The following is a 19371-nucleotide window of genomic DNA, read 5'->3' as shown; positions in this document are numbered from 1 at the left end:
TAACCGAAGCATTTCATTCCAGAGAGCAAGTTGCCTCTTCTTTTGAGGATAGACGTGAATGAAAGTTTGTAAACCAAGAAACATTTGAAGCAAGATCATTAAGATAACGACCATAAAAAATTTCCGTATACACGGCGGTGTAAGTTCACACACAACAGACATGCAATCTCAATCTCATCAGTTTGTGGGATCAGTTATTTATCAATCAAAACCGTCCAACTTCAGCGAAACGTGTGAAGTTACAGACCGTGTGCACGTACAAGACCTTCAAAACCACAATGTACAAAAAAAAAAAAACTGATGGGCGCGTGGGGCGCGTTGCACTGATGACTGATTACTAACTTAGTACGACTTTCTGATAGAATAGGACCGTCGCTCTCACTTCATACACTCAGACTCAGTCAAACTCCATCCATCCCAGCTTCCACGAAACTCACTCACCTCCCTTTTTCAATTCCTCCTTACCTAAACCACCGCCCCTTGTACTCACCACACCACCTCAAACAACGACCAAGACCCATATTCTCTTTCTTTCCTCTTTGATTTGATTCCGTCCAATCTCGAACCACCACCATGGCAATGGACAAGACTCTCCAAGCCGTTCTCGCCGCCACCGGAAGCTTCTTCGCCATAACCGTAATCTTCGCCTCCGTCTACTTACTCTGCAAGGGCGCCAAGTCCAAGTCCACCGGCTCCCGCCGCACGAACCGGACGACCCAGCTCACCAGAATCACCGTCGACGAGAGCGCCTCCTTCGATCCCTCTCTCAAGGTCTCCATGGATGAAGTGGTCAAGGCCACCAAGAACTTCAACAAGGACCTCGTAGTCGGCGACGGCGGCTTCGGCCTCGTCTACAAGGCCCAGCTCTCCGACGGCCTCAAGGTCGCCATCAAGAAGCTCGATCCCGACGCCTTTCAAGGCTTCCGCGAGTTTCGGGCCGAGATGGAAACCCTAGGTCAGATCCGGCACCCCAATCTTGTTAAGATTCTCGGATATTGCGTGTCCGGCGCCGATAGGATTCTGATTTACGAGTTTATGGAGAGGGGAAATCTGGACCGTTGGCTTCACGACTCCTCGTCAACGGACTTTGATGGCTATGATGACACGTCTGGGTGTAAATTACCGTTATCTTGGAAAACGAGGAATAAGATCGTTAGGGGCGTGGCTAATGCGTTGGCCTTTTTGCACAGCTTGGAGAAGCCTATAATCCATAGGGATATCAAGGCTAGCAATGTTTTGTTGGACAGGGAGTACGAAGCCCATATTGCGGATTTCGGGCTCGCGAGGAGCATCGACACGGCGCGTTCCCACGTGTCGACGCAATTCGCGGGTACCATGGGGTACATGCCGCCCGAGTACAAAGAAGGGTTCACGGGGGCGACCGTGAAGGCGGATGTGTTTAGTTTTGGGATTTTGATGTTGGAGGTTGCGACCGGAAGACGGCCAAATTTGCCGAGCGTGTTTGACGGAAAAGAGATGGGATTGGTGGAATGGGCGAGGAAAATGGTGGCCCAAAACCGGCAAATGGAAATGGTGGATCCGAGTATTTCAAGGGAGGATTTAGATGAAGGAAATGTCAAGAAGTATTTTGAAATTGCTGGTGAATGTGCTCATGAGACTTCAAGGCAAAGGCCCCTAATGAAAGACGTCATTGAGCTGTTAAAGGAGCTTCCGACGTGAATTAGCAAGGCAGTTTTTTGTGTTGGGAGTAAAATTGTTTAAAGTATTATGCTATTAGTTGTTTTAATTGTTTGTAAATTAAAATATTGAACCAAAAAACAATGAAGTGACATGAATAGAAGATTTAGATTGTGTGTGGTCATTGGATCGGATAAATCATATTTGTAGTTCATTTTTATGTGTACATGATGAATAAATGCACATCATTTTTATGTGCCATAAATCATTGGGAAAAAAAAGTGAAAAAACCATGAGTCAACATTTCTCCTCCAAACAATAAAGCTGATGTGTTTAGTCTTGGAAACGTTTTTTTATTTTTTGGGTACATTGGGGGCCAAATGCCGAGAAAGAAAAGCAAAAACAGCCTAGCTCAGACTGTTAGAAACCATTCTAGGGTGAGCTACAACAGCAATGTCATCAAGTAAGGTACTGGTAACCATAGCAGGAGGTCTTCGTAGGAGACAAAATCCAGGAGAGTTAGAGACACTGGCCTTGGCAAGAATATCAGCAGCCATATTTCTTTCTCTATGAACATGTTGGACTTGAGAGTAGTTAAAATACTGCAGAAACTGTTTGCAATTGATCAAGATGGTTCCCAAAGGGTGATAATCAATGTCATCATGCTTGAGAAGGTTCACCAAAACAGCAGAATCAGACTCAATTTCCAAATGTGTGATTGACAAGTCCAAGGCAAGCTTCATCCCATAAAACAAGCCCCAGGCTTCAGCTTGCAAAACTTCTCCAAACCCAATATTGCACATGAAGCCACTAATCCAGTTACCAGAGGAGTCTCTAATGAGACCACCAGCACCAATGCTTCCATTTCCTGATTTTGAACCATCAACATTAAGTTTGAAATGACCAGCCATAGGTTTGTTCCAAGATAGCAACTCTACTTGAACACTTCTAGAGGGAATAGGCTTTTGACTTGCTTTAAACCATTCATACACATATCCAAGGATCACATTAAGAAAGTTAAAGGGAACACAAAAACTTGGTTCAAAAATTCCCTTGCAGCACCATTTCCAAATGAACCAACAACAGAAAATAAAGAATAAATTCCACTGAATATCATAATAGTTAATATTTCTCTGGAGCAAATTTGCAAAAATCCAACTCCTCAAGTCTAAAACAAAGGTAGCTTGCATAGGTAAAGGAATATTGAAAGCTTGCCAAACCTGCTTAGCTTTTTTGCAATCTCTTAGGAGATGAGTTAGAGTCTCCACTTGGCCACTACAGTAATAACATGATGGGTCAGCAGCAAGGTGCCTCTGGTGTCTTTGTTCATTTGTTAAGATTCTTCCCTGCAAAATAAGCCAAAGGAAAGTTCGAAGTTTTGGGGGTATATTGAGTTTCTAGATGGCTTTCCACATAGGATTAGTATTTGGTGTGGTCCTCACAGATGATCTCGTATGCAGATTTGGCTGAGAAAGTTCCTGAAGGTGTACCTCTCCAAATTAGCTTGTCTGGGGAGTTGAATTGTGATATGGGGATACTGGTAATTTTCCTTATAATATCATCAGGGATACAAGTTGCCAATAAATTTCTATTCCACTCATTATTATGCCAAAAGTCACTAACAACCGCATTGTTGTTCATGTGAGTAGGAATATTAGCAATATGACTGATAATACCACATTGACACCAATGATCATGCCAAAACTTAGCAGAGGCAGCATTACCAACTCTCCAATAGAGACCCTTTCGCAGTAACTCAGCACCATAAACAATTCCAGACTAAGTACTAGAACAGTTTTTTTGTTTTTGATAGTTTTATTGTAGAATAGACTCACTGCCAAGATATTTAGCTCTCAGAATCCTGCACCAAAGACCATTATCACCTTGGGTTAATCTCCAACTTAGCTTAGCTAGCATAGCTTTATTCATTTCGGCAGTCTTCTTAATGCCTAATCCACTACTAGATTTTGGCCTACACACAATATCCCAGTTGGTAAGATGAATTTTCCTGCTTTGATCAGTGTCACCCAAGGTTCTAAAAAACGCTAGGCGCGAGTCGGGCGGTGACCCGGGGACTAGCGCCTAGGGGCCTAGGCAGCGGTTTTTATTTTTTTTAATTTTTTAATTATTTTATGACATAAATTTAATAAATAATAATTTTTTATCACCTAGCATGCATGACTTATCTCAAGCCATGACTCATCTCAAGCCTTATCAGATTAATTGATGATGAAACTTTAAAACAGTGGGCAATTAATGATGAAGCTCTAGTTGTCAACCACTACACCACTTATTTCTTAAAAGAAAAAAGGAAAAAAACAAACCACCCCCACCCCCACACGTCTCATCTTCTTTCTCATCTCCCCATCTTTTGCATCTCTCTTTTTCTCTCATGGTCTGCAATCTGCATCTTTCTTCTTTCTTTACTCTCTTCTATCTCTTGTTCACTGAAATCGAAGTATCGAACCCAGAAATCTGCTTGAGCCTTGAGGACGTCTGCTTTGCTGCTTGAAGAATTGAAGATTGCAAATTGAAAGCCCAGAAAGTATTCAAAGCACCGTGTTGGAGAGAGAGAGAATAGAGGGAGAGAGGTTGTGCGGCGAGGTTGGTGTATAGGTTTCTGATCGGGTTTGGTTTTGTGTTTTGTGGAAGAGTTGAAAAAAAAAAAAAAGCACCAAAACACCTAATCGCCGACCGCTCAGCACCGCCCCGCCTAGGCCGACTTTTTGCCCAGCGCCTAGCTCGATCGACTAGGCAAGAATCGGAACGGGGTGGAGGCGCCTAGCCCATTTTTTAGAACCTTGGTGTCACCCCAAAGAAAGTCACGATTTAATTTAGGACAAAATATTGTTTACTCTCTATACTTATAGGGAGTCGACGCTTCAGTCAATGACATTTCAATTTCACCTAAAAAGTCTCTAAACTCTCCAATTTCACTCAATCGGTCCTTGCCGTCAATTTTCCATCAAAAGCTCAGTTATCTTGCTGACATGGCATTCCGTACACGACCAAAATGTCTATTTTACCCTCACAGACTCTCTCTCTCTCTCTACGTCTTCTTGCTCTCTCTCTCTCTCCAGACCTTCACATCATCCATTTCTCTCAGTTTTTTTTATTTTTTTCTCTCCTTCCGATTCCTCCTCCTTTGGGTTCCTATCCTTGTCTGACAGTATAGCTCTGCAGCCCTCTCTTCCCCAAACCCGCCGCCGCTGCCGCCGTCATTAACTCTCCCTCACCCATTCCCTCCAATCTGAAACCCTCGAAATCCTCGAACGGGCCTCCGTCTGCAACCACCTCTCCGCTCTCGCCTCCACCTCCATGGGATTCTCCACCGAACAAAAGGCCCAAATTCCCTTCATAAAGTCCAAATCTGAGAGCCAGAAGCTTCTACATCAAACCAGAAACTGCTGCATTTACATTGTATTACATTATGCTGCCAAAGTAGCCGTGTATGCAAAGTTATATGCAAACTAAAGGTGTTTTCTTGATTATTTCATGCATCTTATATTTCCTGCCATCAAAGTGGTTGTTGTGTAAATCAATGTTTTAAAACGCTGAGGCGTAGGCCGAGGCGTTTTCAGGTAAGCCTCAGTAAGGTGTTCGCCTTGAGGCGTAAGGTGTAAGCCTTACGTATAAATGACCTATATTGATATAATTATTACTCTTATATAACCTATAAATGACCAAGAATTAAAATATAACAATTTGGGCAACATATCAGTTAAATATACCAATGTTTGACAATTTGGCATACCAACATATCATGATATCAATATACATAAAAGTAGCCATCAATTGAAATCAGAACAACAATCAGCAGCCTATATATATATAATTATATATATAAGTAGCTATCAACCGAAACCAGCACAACAATCACCAGCCCATACCTTTTGAGAAGCATAACAATCTGGAAACAAGTCTATGCATTCAGGCAATGATACAATCATACAAAGCAAGTCTATGCATTCAGTCAATGATCTTGGCAAGGAGTCAATTGAAATCTGGGCAGCGAATTTGAAGAACACCAAACAACATATATGCATTCAGTCAATGATACAAAGCAATTCCGAATGAGTTGTAAATCACCTTAATACAACAGTTCAGCCCTGGTCTTTTCAACTCCCTGATTCAAATATGCATCACGTTTGGTCTTATGATGATCACTAATCTTCAGATGAATGGATTCTAAGATTTAGTATTTCCTGCAACAAATTGAGATGGCTCATGTTAACCACTCTAGGCTATCAGTCTATCACCATCCTATCCTTAATTGTAACAATCAACAATCTTATATTCACAAAGCAAAGCCTAAACATTCAGAGTGTGAAAATCAATTGGAATCATACCTTCAAATCTTCAAACATTCCTGCGAATCGAACTCCAAGTCTGCAACTCGAACTCCAAGTGCGAAAGTAGTCTCTGTTAAAGCCAAATCATTCAGAAAACTAACGGGTTTGAAGAGATTTGTATGATCTTGCTGCCTTCTGGAAGTTCGGGTACTGAAATGGAGAGCCCAGCTCTTTTCTTCTGCAAGTCGCGACCTAGGAAGGCTTTAAACCTCAAACAACCTAAAACGAAGTCATTTCAAAAAACGAAAAAAAAAAAAAAAAAATCCTGCGCGTGCGCCTTCGACGCCTTTCACGCCTTGGTCACCGCCTCAGAAGCCTCGTCGCCTTATCAACGAAACTCACTCAATTTAAGGGCTGATTTCTGCTTTTTAAGCCTCAGGCTTTTTTAATTCAACAAGAACTAATTCATTTGTTAACAGAAAACTATAACTCAAATTAGCTTAAAATTTAATTTGATTCTGATTTCCAAAGACATCAGTGATCAAACATTTGGCTGTTTGAGTTTGCATGTATACATCAATAAACATTCAGATGATATCAGAGATAAGTGTATCACAAATGATACTAATTTCTTGAAAATATCTTAGTTTGTTGATCTGTGTATGTGCATTTATTAAAATATTGTTCAAAATCTAAAAACATTTGGGACATACATTTCTGGTGCATAGTTTAATCACCAGAATAGAAATGACTGGTTGCTAAGCTGCGTAGGCGGTTGATAGCATGCAATAGTGACACTTTTGGCCCAAGGTTTTCATCTGTTTATCAGTGATTTTGATTTTGCTGGTATATTAGGATTCAAATAATGCTGCACTCGTATATTAAGATTGAAATAATACTGCTCTCCTTTTGTACCTTATCTATATATTGTTGTTTATTTTTGTTTTTATATTACTATGATTATATGTTATATTCAGTGACCCTACGAATTGATTTAGGCATAACAATTTGACTTTTATGATGCTCTGCTTCCATAGTATAGCTATAACTCTCTGTTATAGTTCTATTTTCTTCAATGATGCCATATGTCTCGATCATGAATTAGATTGTGCATTCTGTAGTATTCTAAACTCATAGCAAGCATATTGTTTCCCTTTACTATATCATACCAAGAAGATATGGTTGTTCAGAACAAATAAATTGTGATGCATCATAAATTGGTCTTAAACTATCTAGTTATGCATCAATACTTTATTCAGAATTAAGCAGTCAAGTTTAAGTCTTTTGAGACAAGATTTCTGAACTTAGCGACTATAGGCACGAGAGCATGGATGTGACAGGTTATTTGCATATTACTTGAATATCTCATCCTTTTGTTTATTCCAACTCATCAATGATTATTAATGAGAATAGATTATGTCAATATGTGATACATTTGTATGAACATATTGTGTGTTTAGTATTATCTGGTAAATGTGTCTCTTTCAGTTAATCAGTCATTTGTGAATTTATCATCTGACTAGCTTTTGTCATTTGAATAATTAGTTTTCAACATTTAGTTGCTGTATAGGTAGAATATGTACATATGCAGAACCTTGTACATATAAGGAACCTGATACTGATATACTAAATAAGTGAATATGTACGTACATATGTAGAAGAACCTGATACTGATATGCCAAATCAGTAAGATAATACAACTCTTCATCTAGTTGAAAATAATTTTGGATCAAACATGTTTTACAAATTGATTACTGTAAATAAATTAAACATGTATAAAATCATACTTGAGGTAGTTTCATGTAATTTTACTTGCTGCATTGTGATCACAGAAAACTAATGATTTTCCAATTCATTATAATTTTCTGTTGTTCAATGCAGTTTAGCAAAATTGACAGGACTTTGAAAAACAGATGATGTCCTTGAACTCTTGTGCACACTTAAGAATACAACAATTTTACTTGATGCATTGTGATCACAGAAAACTAATGATTTTCCAATTCATTATAATTTTCTGTTGTTCAATGTAGTTTAGCAAAATTGACAGGACTTTGAAAAACAGATGATGGATGATGTCCTTGAACTCTTGTGCACACTTAAGAATACAACTCAACAATATAAGTTGATTTTGCATGATATCTAGTTCAGTGGGAGATTGTAAGACCTTATTGAACTAGACATCAACATTTTCACTTAAGCTGACATTGTGAGGAGTATTAGAGTTCAGTTTGTAACATCAGAGTATTAAATAAAAGGATTAAATACTTGTTACTCCTCGTACTTTTCCCTGAAAAACAGTTTGGTCCCTCGCCTTTTAAATTAAACTGAATAGTCCTTATTCTATCAAATTCTCATATAACAAGTCCAAAATGATCCGAAATGACTATTATGCCCCTCATTTCCTATTTTTATTATTATTTTAATTTTTTTCTCTATTTTTTTAATTTTTCTCCCTTTTTTTTTATATTTTCTCTCTCCCTCTTTCTCTCTCTCCCCTGACCTCTCGCTCCCTCTCTCTTCTTCCCTCTGCAACCACCGGAGAACACCTGCAACCTGATGGCCACCTCCCCTGATTCAACCCCTCCATCCCTAGCTCCAACGCCTTCATGGCCTCGCCGCGCAACTTGTCGCCGGTCTCTCTGACCCAGCTGAGCTCCTCCTCGACGACTTCGATGCCGGAGAGATCGTACTCGTCGTAGAGCGCCAAGATCTCGCAATGCAGCTGGGCGGCCTTGGCGAGATCGATCTTCTCGGGGTCGGCGGCGAGGTCGCGGAGCTTCTTGGAGAGGCGGAGGGCGCGGAGGGTGTGGTGGAGGAGCTCGGAGGTGGCGTGGAGGTTGGAGAGCTGGAGAGTGAGGGCGGTGATGGAGCGGAGGGGGTCGGAGAGCTCAGATCGGGTGTGGACGGAGGATCGGACGGTGGAGAGGGCGTGGTCGGCGTGCTGGAGGGAGGAGAGCTGGGAGAGGAGGTCGAAGTGGCGGGAGAGGACCTCGGAGCGGAGCTGGGACTCGAGGAGGCGGATGGCGTTCTGGAGCTTCTCGGCGGTGGAGGCGGGGGAGCCCGAGGAGAGGGCGGCGCTGGTGTTCTCCGGTGGTTGCAGAGGAAGAGAAGAAGAAGAGAGGTCGAGGGAGAGAGAGAGAGACCGTGCGGCTAGGAGAGAGGGAGAGAGAAAATATAAAAAAAAAGGGGAGAAAAATTAAAAAAATACAGAGAAAAATTAAAAAAATAGAGAAAAATAGGAAATGAGGGGCATAATAGTCATTTCGGATCATTTTGGACTTGTTATATGAGAATTTGAGAGAATAAGGACTATTCAGTTTAATTTAAAAGGCGAGGGACCAAACTGTTTTTCAGGGAAAAGTATGAGGAGTAACAAGTATTTAATCTTAAATAAAACTTGTAATCGAAAATAGTTTTATTAATGCAATCTGTTTTGAATTTGAATTCAAATAGTATGGTTATTTAGAATAATTCATCAGATAAAGACAAGGAAGTTATAAGACAGTTCCTTGATGGAAGGAACTGCCTTAACTGCTTTTCTAATATAAAGTGGATTACAACGCCTTCATTGATCCCTGCTAGAGCACCACACCTCAATCAAATTGTCCCATTAACAATATGAGATCAAGGGTGAATCTACGAGAAGAACAATGCAAGGAGGCAGTGGATCTAGTTAGTATCTCTACAATCCCTTTATCTTTGATTTCAATTTATATTGCTTGCTGCGGTGTGTGTGTGTCTATATATATATATATATATATATATATACTTACTGTGATATGAGATTGCAACGTCATACGCATTCTAACTTAGGATCAAAATTGTTATCAATCCTATATTTGTCATGGTTGATCTTCTGTTCATGTAAATCTGCAGATATTAGGATAGATATACCATTGCAATCCTAAATTAGGATGTGACTCCCACAACACTCCTAATATGCAAATTACAGTATATGTGTTTGCATGTGCTTATTCTGAGATAGTTTATAGTACTCATTTTGTATAAATTCTAACAGTTGAAGCCACATAGCGTGAAATCTAAAAGGAGTATTAATTCTAGTACGTCTGCCATCGGGCTTCAACCTGAGCAAAATAGGGCAGTGATCTGATTTCATTCTAGCAAGATGAACAAGGCAAGCATCAGGATATAGGACCCTCCATTCATCAGTGCAGAAACTTCTATCCAATCTCTCCTTAACCCAGCTAGTAGCCCAAGTATAATCTTTGGGAACTTTTGATGTTGGAGATTCCCACAAGAAGGCCGGAGAAAGTGATGGTCTCTGTGGAATTCCAAGACAAACAGAAATGGTGTATTGTAGATTTGTAGTATCCTTCCTTGCAAGATCCGGATGAATCCAATATTAAGCACTATTTGAGTATTATATAATTTTTTTGATGGGGAAAATACAATTCTGATTTCTGATTTGTTTTTTTTACTGCTTCTTACTTGCATTGAAGAAGTTCAAGAAATAAGTTGGGGAAGGAGCAATAAGTTAGGATGGTGAATGATGTTTCAGAGCACCAAAAAAAAAGAAAAAGAAAGGGGAACTTTTGATGTCGGAGATTCCCACAAGAAGGCGGGAGAAAGTGATGGTTTTTGTGGCATGGGCAAGAAAAATGGTCCAAGACAAATAGAAATGGTGGATTGTAAATTTGTAATCCAATATGAAGCACAATTTGAGTATTTAAACTTTTTGATGGGGAAAATACAGTGCTATTTTTTTTTTAATTTAAAGCTAAAATTCATACTTGCATTGAATAAGTTAAAAGAAATTAGATATCTCAATGAGCTCTTTAGGATTTTGTGGGTTCGGATGATCAAGCTATCTGTTACAATTTTTGGAATGCTCGGATGATTATCTCTCTGATAAGAAAGCTTGAGTTTTACAAGGGACATTGTATGAATTCATGGGAAATAAGGTTTAAGATCGTTAAAGGTGTGGCCGATGGGCTCACATATTTGCACGGATTGGAAATGCCTATTATTCATAGGAGCATCATGCCTGGTAATTTGCTAGTGGACTCGGATTTTGAGGCTCATATCGCCGATTTTTCTCAACACGCAAGGCTAATTGAGTCGTCACGTTTGTACGTGACGACATACACAAGTAGCCGGCACATACCCCCCTCTGGAGTATGTGCAAGGGATCACCAAGGCGGACGAAGGAGGCTGATGTTTATAGTTTTGGTGTTTTGATGGTGGAGACTGCAACTGGAGTGCGACCTAACTGTCGGTCCACATTCGATGGTGAAGAAAACGGCTTGGTACATTGGGCGAGGAAAATGGTGTTCCACAAAAGGTGAATGGATATGATCGATAGGAAATTGTGTAGGTTTAATGTTAATGACCACCTTCTTCATGCTAAAGCTACTTTAAATCTCTTTATTGTGCGATAGTGAGATCTCAAAAGATAGGCCTGCATAAGAGAGTGATTTAATAAGAAATTGCAATGTATAGATAGTGTTTTAAGGATGAGGAGGAGCAATATAATTGGGGATGCTGATCACTTTAGATCTGGATTTCCTTTGTATTTGTGATCGTTTCTATTTGTCAATTGAATCGCGTTTCAAACAACTGTTTTTGCATTTACATATGCTCTTAAGAAACAAAAGCATCTATAAAAATACAGAGATCAACAATGAATGCATCTACAAATATATGCAGGCAAGCATATATAGCATATGCAGGGATATATAACAGATGTAGGGATTGATAAAAACTCAAATGACTCGGAAAAAATAAATGTAGGAAACAGCTCCAATTAAAAAGAGGCACAAACATATTTTGAATTTGGAACAGAGTTCAGACTTTAGAGTAATGCCCCAATACAGAAAAATAGAAAAAGACTAACATATGACAGAACTACTACTCACAATTACTAGTTTAAACAACTTGCCAAGACATAACCACAAACTCTGAAGCAGATTACTTCACTAATCCAGAACCTTAGTCGACCTCCTCCATCTTGCTCTCTTCAGCAGCATCGTCCTCCAAACCAGGCATATCTGCATCTTCACCAGCTGCCTCATCCTCATCAATGCTGAGGCCCAGCTTCAACATCCTGTTGATTCTTGCCGCAAAAGTGTTGGGATCATCCAAGCTGAATCCGGAAGTCAAGAGGGCAGTCTCGAACAGCAGCAGCACAAGGTCCTTGACAGACTTGTCATTCTTATCAGCTTCGGCCCTCTTCCTCAACTCCTCCATGATTCCATTATCTGGATTGATTTCCATTGTCTTCTTGCTAGACATGTAGGATCCCATGCTGTTGTCCCTGAGAGCCTGAGCCTTCATGATCCTCTCCATATTCGCAGTCCAGCCATATTCACCCGTCACCAAGCAGCAAGGCGAATCCACAATTCTGTCAGATACTACTACCTTCTCAATCCTATCTCCCAAAATGTCCTTGATTGTCTTGCAAAGATTCTCAAAGGATTTCTTCTTCTCCTCTCTCTTCTGCTTCTCTTCCTCAGTTTCATCATCAAGCTTCAATCCTTCCTTTGTGGCAGACACCAACTTCTTGCCATCATACTCCTTCAACTGACCTACAGCATACTCATCGATCGCATCCACCATGAAAAGCACTTCATATCCCTTTTTCTTGAGGCGCTCCAAGAATGGAGAATTCTCCACTGCCTTCTTGCTTTCACCAGTAATGTAGTAAATGTCCTTTTGGCCCTCCTTCATTCTGGTAACATAGTCCTTCAGGCTTGTCAGGTCCTCACCACTCTTGGTGGAGTGGTACCGGAGAAGGTCAGCCAATTTGGCTCTGTTCTGGCTGTCTTCATGAATACCCAACTTCAAGTTCTTGGAGAATGCCTCATAAAACTTGGTGTAATCCTCTTTGTTTTCAGCAATCTCATTGAACATCTCAATGCACTTCTTCACAAGGTTCTTCCTGATCACCTTCAATATCTTGTTCTGTTGAAGCATCTCACGAGAGATGTTCAGTGGCAAGTCATCGGAGTCCACGACACCCTTAACAAATCCAAGATACTCTGGGATGAGCTCTTCACAGTTGTCCATAATAAACACTCTCCTGACATAGAGCTTAATGTTATTCATCTTTTTCCTGGTGTCAAACAGGTCGAACGGAGCTCTCTTTGGGACAAAGAGAATGGCTTTGAATTCAAGCTGTCCTTCAACAGAGAAATGCTTGACAGCAAGGTGTTCCTCCCAGTCATTGGTCAAGCTCTTGTAGAATGCAGCATATTCATCCTTGGTAATTTCCTCAGGCTTGCGCAGCCAGATAGGTTTCTGCTTGTTGATTAGCTCCCACTCATGGGAAACCTCCTTGATCTTCTTTTTCTTCTTTGATTCTTTCTCCTTGTCCTCGTTAACTTCCTCAACTTCTCCTTCCTCTTCCTTCTTGGCTTCCTCATCTTCCTCATCATCACTAATCTCTTTCTCAGTAGTCTTCTCCGTCCAAAGATAGATGGGATAGCTGATGAATTCAGAGTGCTTCTTCACAAGGTCCTTGATCCTCCTCTCCTCTAGATATTCCAACTGCACAGTAAACATAACACAAGATTCAATAGCCCATTCAATCATCTGGAATTCTCAAAGAGAAACCAACTAAATGGGTTTAGTAGTTTACCTGATCCTCCTTGAGGAAGAGAGTGATCTTGGTTCCCCTGCCTAGCTGCTCTCCATTTACATCTCTAGTGACGGTGAAGGAACCACCCGCTTGCGATTCCCAGATGTATTGTTCGTCATCATTGTGTTTTGTGGTCACAATGACCTTCTCAGCAACAAGATAAGCGGAATAGAAACCCACACCAAACTGTCCAATCATGCTCACATCAGACACCCCAGACTGCAAGGCCTCCATAAACTCCTTGGTTCCGGACCTTGCAATCGTGCCCAAGTTGTTCACCAAATCTACAAATCCCAGATTAATAGATTCAAATTAGATAAATTACCATCTAGCTTTACCATCTAGAACATAATTTCATACAATCTTTTTATATAAATCAATCCATGGGGTTATTCCTCTTGATTAATTATCTGATAAAAATTTCAACAGCATCAACACAATCATGATCAATGGATAAGAAACGTGATTTCTTTTATGAAGTTGCAACATATTCAAAATAAGATCAGAAAACGTAACAAAACAAAGAGAACTAAATTTCAACAACAATATTCATGAATGATATAACATCATTACACAATTGCACCTTACCTAATAGATACATGGTTTACAACAATTCTTCTATGAAATTGCAACAACATATATATTGAAGATAAGAACATGCATTGTACCAAAAGTGTAAACTAAACAAAGCGAAGTAAAAGAAGTGATCGAGCATTGTATAGTTTACCTGCTTTGGTCATGCCAATGCCACTATCAATGATGGAGAGCGTGTTGTTGACCTTATCAGGCACAAGCCTGATGAAAAGCTCCGGTTGAGCATCAAGCTTGCTTTTGTCCGTAAGGCTCTCGAATCGAATTTTGTCCAAAGCCTACACAAAAACCCAATCACATCCAATCAATCCAAAACCAAATTTATGATCAATGCAATTACAATCGGAGATTACAAATCGAGAAACAGAGAGAGAGAGAGAGAGAGAGTGATTACATCAGAGGAATTGCTGATGAGTTCGCGAAGGAAAATCTCCTTGTTGCTGTAGAAGGTGTTGATGATCAGACTCAGAAGCTGGTTGATCTCGGCCTGGAACGCAAAGGTCTCCGCATCCTCCGCCATTGTGTTAGAGCAAGCGAGAAAGAAATTGAAGGTTTTGCTGAAACTACTTTCTAGGGTTTAGGATTTGCGATTAGAGTGAAGAAGGCGATTAGGAGGAGGGCGAGATTTTATACACGGAGTCCTTCTGTGCTTCTCGATTCTTCTACTCCTCTCTCGACCCTCCAAGTCTTTCCCGCGTCCGTTGGAATTCCCTAAACGACGTCGCATAAGGTGCTTGTGACTCGTTGCTCCAAACGCTGTCGTTTTATTGCTTTTTTATTTTATTTTATTTTCCACCTTCCCCCTCTCTCTCTCTCTCATTTTATTTTCGTCTCTGAAAATCTCTTCCGGGTTCGGTGAAAAGTGAAAACCCACAAGCTCAGCTCTAAAGGTGCGATTATTTTCATCTCTATTCTTTTGGAGCACTAGATGGGTTTGGTTAGGTATTGGAAAATTGATAGCAAATTTGGATTTCATTTGGTTAACTATGGTGGATTTTGGCTTGGTTAACTTAGTTTTGGGGTTAGGGTTTAGGGTTTTATCATTTATCCGATTCGATTGGGTTCTGGCATTTTGTTTGCATTTTCCTCCCTTACTCTTGTTGTACATGGAATTTGGTCATTCAAAATCTCTTGGGGTTAACTCAAGTGGTAAACTGGTAATGGAGGGAAGAGAATTGGGTTAGGATTATGATAGGTTAGGTCAGGGGTTTGAATCCACTCCAATGTGGCGAAAAGCTTTCATCACAAAGAGCTTTGACACTTGACAGGAGTATATCTATGTGTGTGGGATTCATATATGCACTCAATTTAGTGAAACTACATTGACATTACTATAGTCATGTAGAATTTTTATATTCTTCTCATTAGCATAGAGCAATCGAGCGTGGGGCGTAGAAAGATGTTCCGGACTGTTGTATGTTGTTTTGCTATTTATTTTGGGGGCTCTTATGTTTTTTATAGTCACAGTGGATTGGGCTTGACAATAGCTGAATTTGTTGCATGCATCCAGGCATTACTGATACAATGGGAGAGTTTAGAATTTTCACCTTTCAATATGTTACCTTATGCTAGACAACTACACTTTTTGACCACTTCATAATTCTCTTAGTGTTAATTCTCTTAGTCTTTCTGTTCCTTGGCATTGCTCCATGTTAAAAAAGTTAAAGATTAAACCAAAACCAAACTAAAGACTATTGCAAAATGAGACCTTTTGAGTTATGTTCTAACTTCTAAATTCTAATATAGCAGACCATGAATGTCAAAAAAAAAAAAATTAATGTACCATGGACTAATTTTTTTAAAAAAATATTAGCAGACCATGGACTAATTTTTATTAGCTCGAACCCTTGTCTTTTCTTCATTTCAAATAAAAACATAGTGTACCTATTTTGGTCCTGTTCTTGTTTCAGAGTGTGTACACTGTACAGTGCAGCTGATCTTGTAAATGGCTCCGAGAGGTCGGCCCAGAAAGGTTTTGCCTTCTCATTATATCACATTGTCATCTTTCCTTCATTTCTTTAGTCATTCTTACACTTTTGTGCTAATCCTTTTTCTCACAGTTTTGTTTTTGCGTATTTATCAACTTCATTTTGCAGAGGGGTAATCCTCATTTGGATGCAGCTCTTAAGGCTATGGCTGCCCTTACTTTTCCAGAGAAACTAGTCCGTGATACAGTGGATGAGTTACTTGAAGTGGGCTTTCTCCCTCATTGTCTTCATTTATTAATTAATTTATTTTTTAGCAAATTCATATTTTGGTTTTAGCTGTTTTAGGTTTTGCTTGACATGTCAAAAAGGTTTCACTTTCAGGTTTATGGAGGAGATGATGGATGGGGCTTTATTGAAGACGCTTCTTATTCTGTCCTTATCGATACTCTTCTCGAAAGACAAAAAGATGGTACTGAAAAGTGGGTAAGTTCATGCTTTAGTTATCCTTTATGTTAAGGGTGCTTCTTTTTTTAATTATTTTTTTGTTTTATTTATTTATTTTGGTTAAATAGATAGTTGAAATGGGTAAGCTTTGTAGTTGGGGTCTCTAAAATGGATGAAAAATCAATGACCTTGACTCTAATATATCTTTAGGTTGTAGCATTTTTGTTTTTTTTTTTTCCCCTTTAGTATATTAGCTTGGATCGAACCAGCAATCAGTTGTAGAAGCTTATCTTAGTAACTTAACCCAATTGTTGTGACAAATCAGGGTGTTCAGAGAAAACATGCGAGACTAGTCTTAATAACTCTTCTTAGTAATCAGTTGTAGAAGCTTTAGCTCTCCAGGTACTGGAAGTCATTGTTGGTCATTTTTAGTTGGGGTCTAGTGTTGAAGCATTTCTTACGGGTTTCTGATGGATGAATATTGCCACATGCTTTCTTCATGTTGTAGGCTACAGTTTGCTTTGCCAAGAAGGTCTTTATGAACAATCTAACACCAAGCCATCCCTTGTCCTTAGTACTAGAAACCCTCTCCTATTAAATCTGTTGATGGCCTTTTCAGTAGTTCGAGAAACACCGACCGGCTCACCACATAGCATGTCAAATACCGAAATTGTTTACTCGAATGTTTAAATGAAAGTCGGCCTCCAACCATGCACAGTAGTTTCCCCTTGCAGTCAGAGGGTTCATTTTCACATTGTCTAGGACTTGCTTATAGGTCCCTTCTTCCCAGATTTTGCCAAGCATGATGTTACTTTTATACTTGAATCGCAGAAGCTCTCTCCGTAAGGTGTTTTGCATTATCATAATCACCTACCAACTGTAGTCATCATTGTGGGTATTTGGTTTTGATCCTGCTGTAGGAATGCTTATGAGAAGGATTATAATATTGTTACCTTGTTTACATAACTCTTAATTGTAAAAAAAGTAATCATACTGCTGGTTTGAGCTCTTCAATTTACATATCCAGTAAGTGTACGTAACTTTAATTTATTTCATCTTTGACAATAAGATTGCTTCTCCACGAGATCATGCAAGAAGTGAACATGATACTGAAGCTTCAGCTGTTCTGCCTTCCTCAAGCAGGGTTAGTTCACCTACCTGCACACCAATGGAGGTTTTGCAACCACAGACTAATCAACCTCTGAACTCTGCACCACTGACTCAAATGCCAGGTAATTGGTTTTTAATTATTCATGAGCAAATTAATATATGTTACCAATTAGTATGGCCAATGTTCTGCTCCCATGTTATGATGGGGTTGCTCAAACCCCTTCATTGTACCTAGTTAGGTAGTTGCTAGAGTTTCATTCCTCATGATCGTATGGTTTGGAAATTGACCCTAGTTTCAAGCTCGGGTCCACAAAGCGATTTTAGGGTACTTCTGAGTATTTACAATTAAGATAAATAAAAAAGAGTATCCATATATGTTGTGCATTATAAGTAAATAGAATAGCTATTTTAAAATTTTTTTCTGAATGTTTTGTAGTAACCAGATCTAGATTTTCTTCTGTCTGAAGTTGACGTGTTGTATCAGTTTCCTATAACCATGGAGATAGTTTTCTTGGGGTTGAGATACCTTTGGGGACAACACTGAACTAATCGTCTTCATTTTTCTTCAAGAAAATCTATTAACAACGGAGATGAAGTACATGAAAGTAGAATATGGTAGTAAGCTGCAAAGTTGAGGTCCACTGCCATATATTTTCCTCCATAGGTTAAACCCGTACGGCCGTACCTTCTCCATTGGGAGGGAGAGAGATCCAACTTTTCTACTATGCCAGTTTATTGGCACATTCAAGTCACTAGTAGTTTTTCCATGGTTGATATATGACTTATTTCCTCTAAGCAGAGAAGAAATTCAAGACCTCCTACAATCTCAATTCCATTGCTTATGAATGTGTAGTTGTTTTGCAGATTCTAAGGATTGTCTTCCATCCAAGAGGCGTAGACCATATCACGGTTGGATAGGCAATGATGATGAGGATCTTGTTCTTGTGGAACTCACACCAGCTCCATTGCCACAAGGGCTGAAACTTCTTTATTGTGTAATGGGAAGTGAATCTGCAAGACAAGGTGGAAATATGTGAGGCTCTCTCTCTTTAATATTTCACTCTTTCATACTAGTAACCAGTCTATGTAAATCCACTTGTATATAAAATACAGAATTTGGTAACATCAAAAGGATGGAAGATGTAGCACTCATTTTTACTTTATTTTTTCTGGTGTTTCCCTTTTCCACACAAAAGGATGTTGCCACAGACATGTAAAGTTAGCCTTCTGTAAATATAAGAGATATTAGACTTGCTCTGATCCTTTACTTACTCTTTTTGTTGATTTACTTTTGCCTTTGTTCATTTCCTAATCCTCCATTTTGAGAATTTATGATTATACCATTCCTCCTTCATCTGCCTGAAATTTCTAAACCTCACCCAAGGAATCTATTATTTTTGTTATTTTTTATTTTTTTAAGGAATCAATCTTTCAATTCATCAGTTTCGAATCTTTTTATTTTTATTTTTCTTTTTCTTTTTAAAGCTTCTTTATTACCTATTATTCTCTAGACTTTGACGCGCATCTGTTTTGTTAAATAAATATATACTTTACTAATTTATATATATATATATATATATGTGTGTGTGTGTGTGTGTGTGTGTGTGCTGACCTTCAACCTTTTTCCCAGAAATTCCAATATATAATTTTTTCTTTTCTCTCTACATACACCTCTCCTTTCCACCTTCACTTTTACCCACTTCCGGTGATGCCATCAGGGGCGGAAGGAAGTAGAAGGCTATATGGGCTCAAGCCTAGACAATATTTTGGG

General features: G+C 39.4%; 3 protein-coding genes and 1 long non-coding RNA gene across 5 annotated transcripts; 3 read left to right on the top strand and 1 right to left on the bottom strand.

Moving 5' to 3' along the window:
• Window positions 1–273: 273 nt before the first annotated feature.
• LOC133736791 (phytosulfokine receptor 2) lies at window positions 274–1822 on the top strand. Its single transcript, XM_062164391.1, has one exon. The coding sequence runs from the start codon at window positions 574–576 to the stop codon at window positions 1678–1680; it is 1107 nt and encodes a 368-aa protein (XP_062020375.1). The 5' UTR covers window positions 274–573; the 3' UTR covers window positions 1681–1822.
• Window positions 1823–9322: 7500 nt separating this feature from the next.
• Window positions 9323–10355, top strand: LOC133738414 (uncharacterized). Its single transcript, XR_009860112.1, has 2 exons — window positions 9323–9602; window positions 9949–10355. It is a non-coding gene; the product is annotated as an uncharacterized LOC133738414 (long non-coding RNA).
• Window positions 10356–11640: 1285 nt separating this feature from the next.
• LOC133739116 (heat shock protein 83-like) lies at window positions 11641–14725 on the bottom strand. Its single transcript, XM_062166838.1, has 4 exons — window positions 14513–14725; window positions 14255–14396; window positions 13528–13811; window positions 11641–13436 (listed from the first exon to the last, which is right to left on the bottom strand). Exons 1-4 carry the CDS (start codon window positions 14636–14638, stop codon window positions 11880–11882), a joined length of 2109 nt encoding a protein of 702 aa, XP_062022822.1. The 5' UTR covers window positions 14639–14725; the 3' UTR covers window positions 11641–11879.
• Window positions 14726–14914: 189 nt separating this feature from the next.
• Window positions 14915–18862, top strand: LOC133738431 (uncharacterized). Of its 2 annotated transcripts, none has more exons than XM_062165969.1 (6): window positions 14915–15008; window positions 16029–16090; window positions 16215–16310; window positions 16428–16529; window positions 17560–17722; window positions 18454–18862. In XM_062165969.1, exons 2-6 carry the CDS (start codon window positions 16064–16066, stop codon window positions 18516–18518), a joined length of 453 nt encoding a protein of 150 aa, XP_062021953.1. In that variant the 5' UTR covers window positions 14915–15008; window positions 16029–16063; the 3' UTR covers window positions 18519–18862. The 2 variants fall into 2 exon arrangements, with proteins under 2 accessions (XP_062021953.1, XP_062021952.1); XM_062165968.1 differs by having other exon boundaries at window positions 14918–15008; window positions 18465–18862.
• The last annotated feature ends 509 nt before the right edge of the window (window positions 18863–19371 follow it).

This window comes from Rosa rugosa, chromosome 3 (genome assembly GCF_958449725.1).
Source record: "Rosa rugosa chromosome 3, drRosRugo1.1, whole genome shotgun sequence".
In the NCBI taxonomy this organism is placed as follows: domain Eukaryota; kingdom Viridiplantae; phylum Streptophyta; class Magnoliopsida; order Rosales; family Rosaceae; genus Rosa; species Rosa rugosa.
The sequence above is the reverse complement of the archived record's forward strand: the minus strand, read 5'-3'. Positions and strand labels throughout refer to the sequence as shown.

Coding starts and splice junctions, on each gene's coding strand:
- LOC133736791 (XM_062164391.1), top strand. CDS start 574: ATGGCAATGGACAAGACTCTCCAAGCCGTTCTCGCCGCCACCGGAAGC.
- LOC133739116 (XM_062166838.1), bottom strand. CDS start 14,638: ATGGCGGAGGATGCGGAGACCTTTGCGTTCCAGGCCGAGATCAACCAG. Junction 13,812..14,254: donor CATTGGCATGACCAAAGCAG/GTAAACTATACA, acceptor TGGGATTTGTAG/ATTTGGTGAACAACTTGGGC. Junction 13,437..13,527: donor TCTTCCTCAAGGAGGATCAG/GTAAACTACTAA, acceptor TTTACTGTGCAG/TTGGAATATCTAGAGGAGAG.
- LOC133738431 (XM_062165968.1), top strand. CDS start 16,064: ATGGCTCCGAGAGGTCGGCCCAGAAAG. Junction 16,091..16,214: donor CGAGAGGTCGGCCCAGAAAG/GTTTTGCCTTCT, acceptor TTCATTTTGCAG/AGGGGTAATCCTCATTTGGA. Junction 17,723..18,464: donor ACCACTGACTCAAATGCCAG/GTAATTGGTTTT, acceptor GTTGTTTTGCAG/ATTCTAAGGATTGTCTTCCA.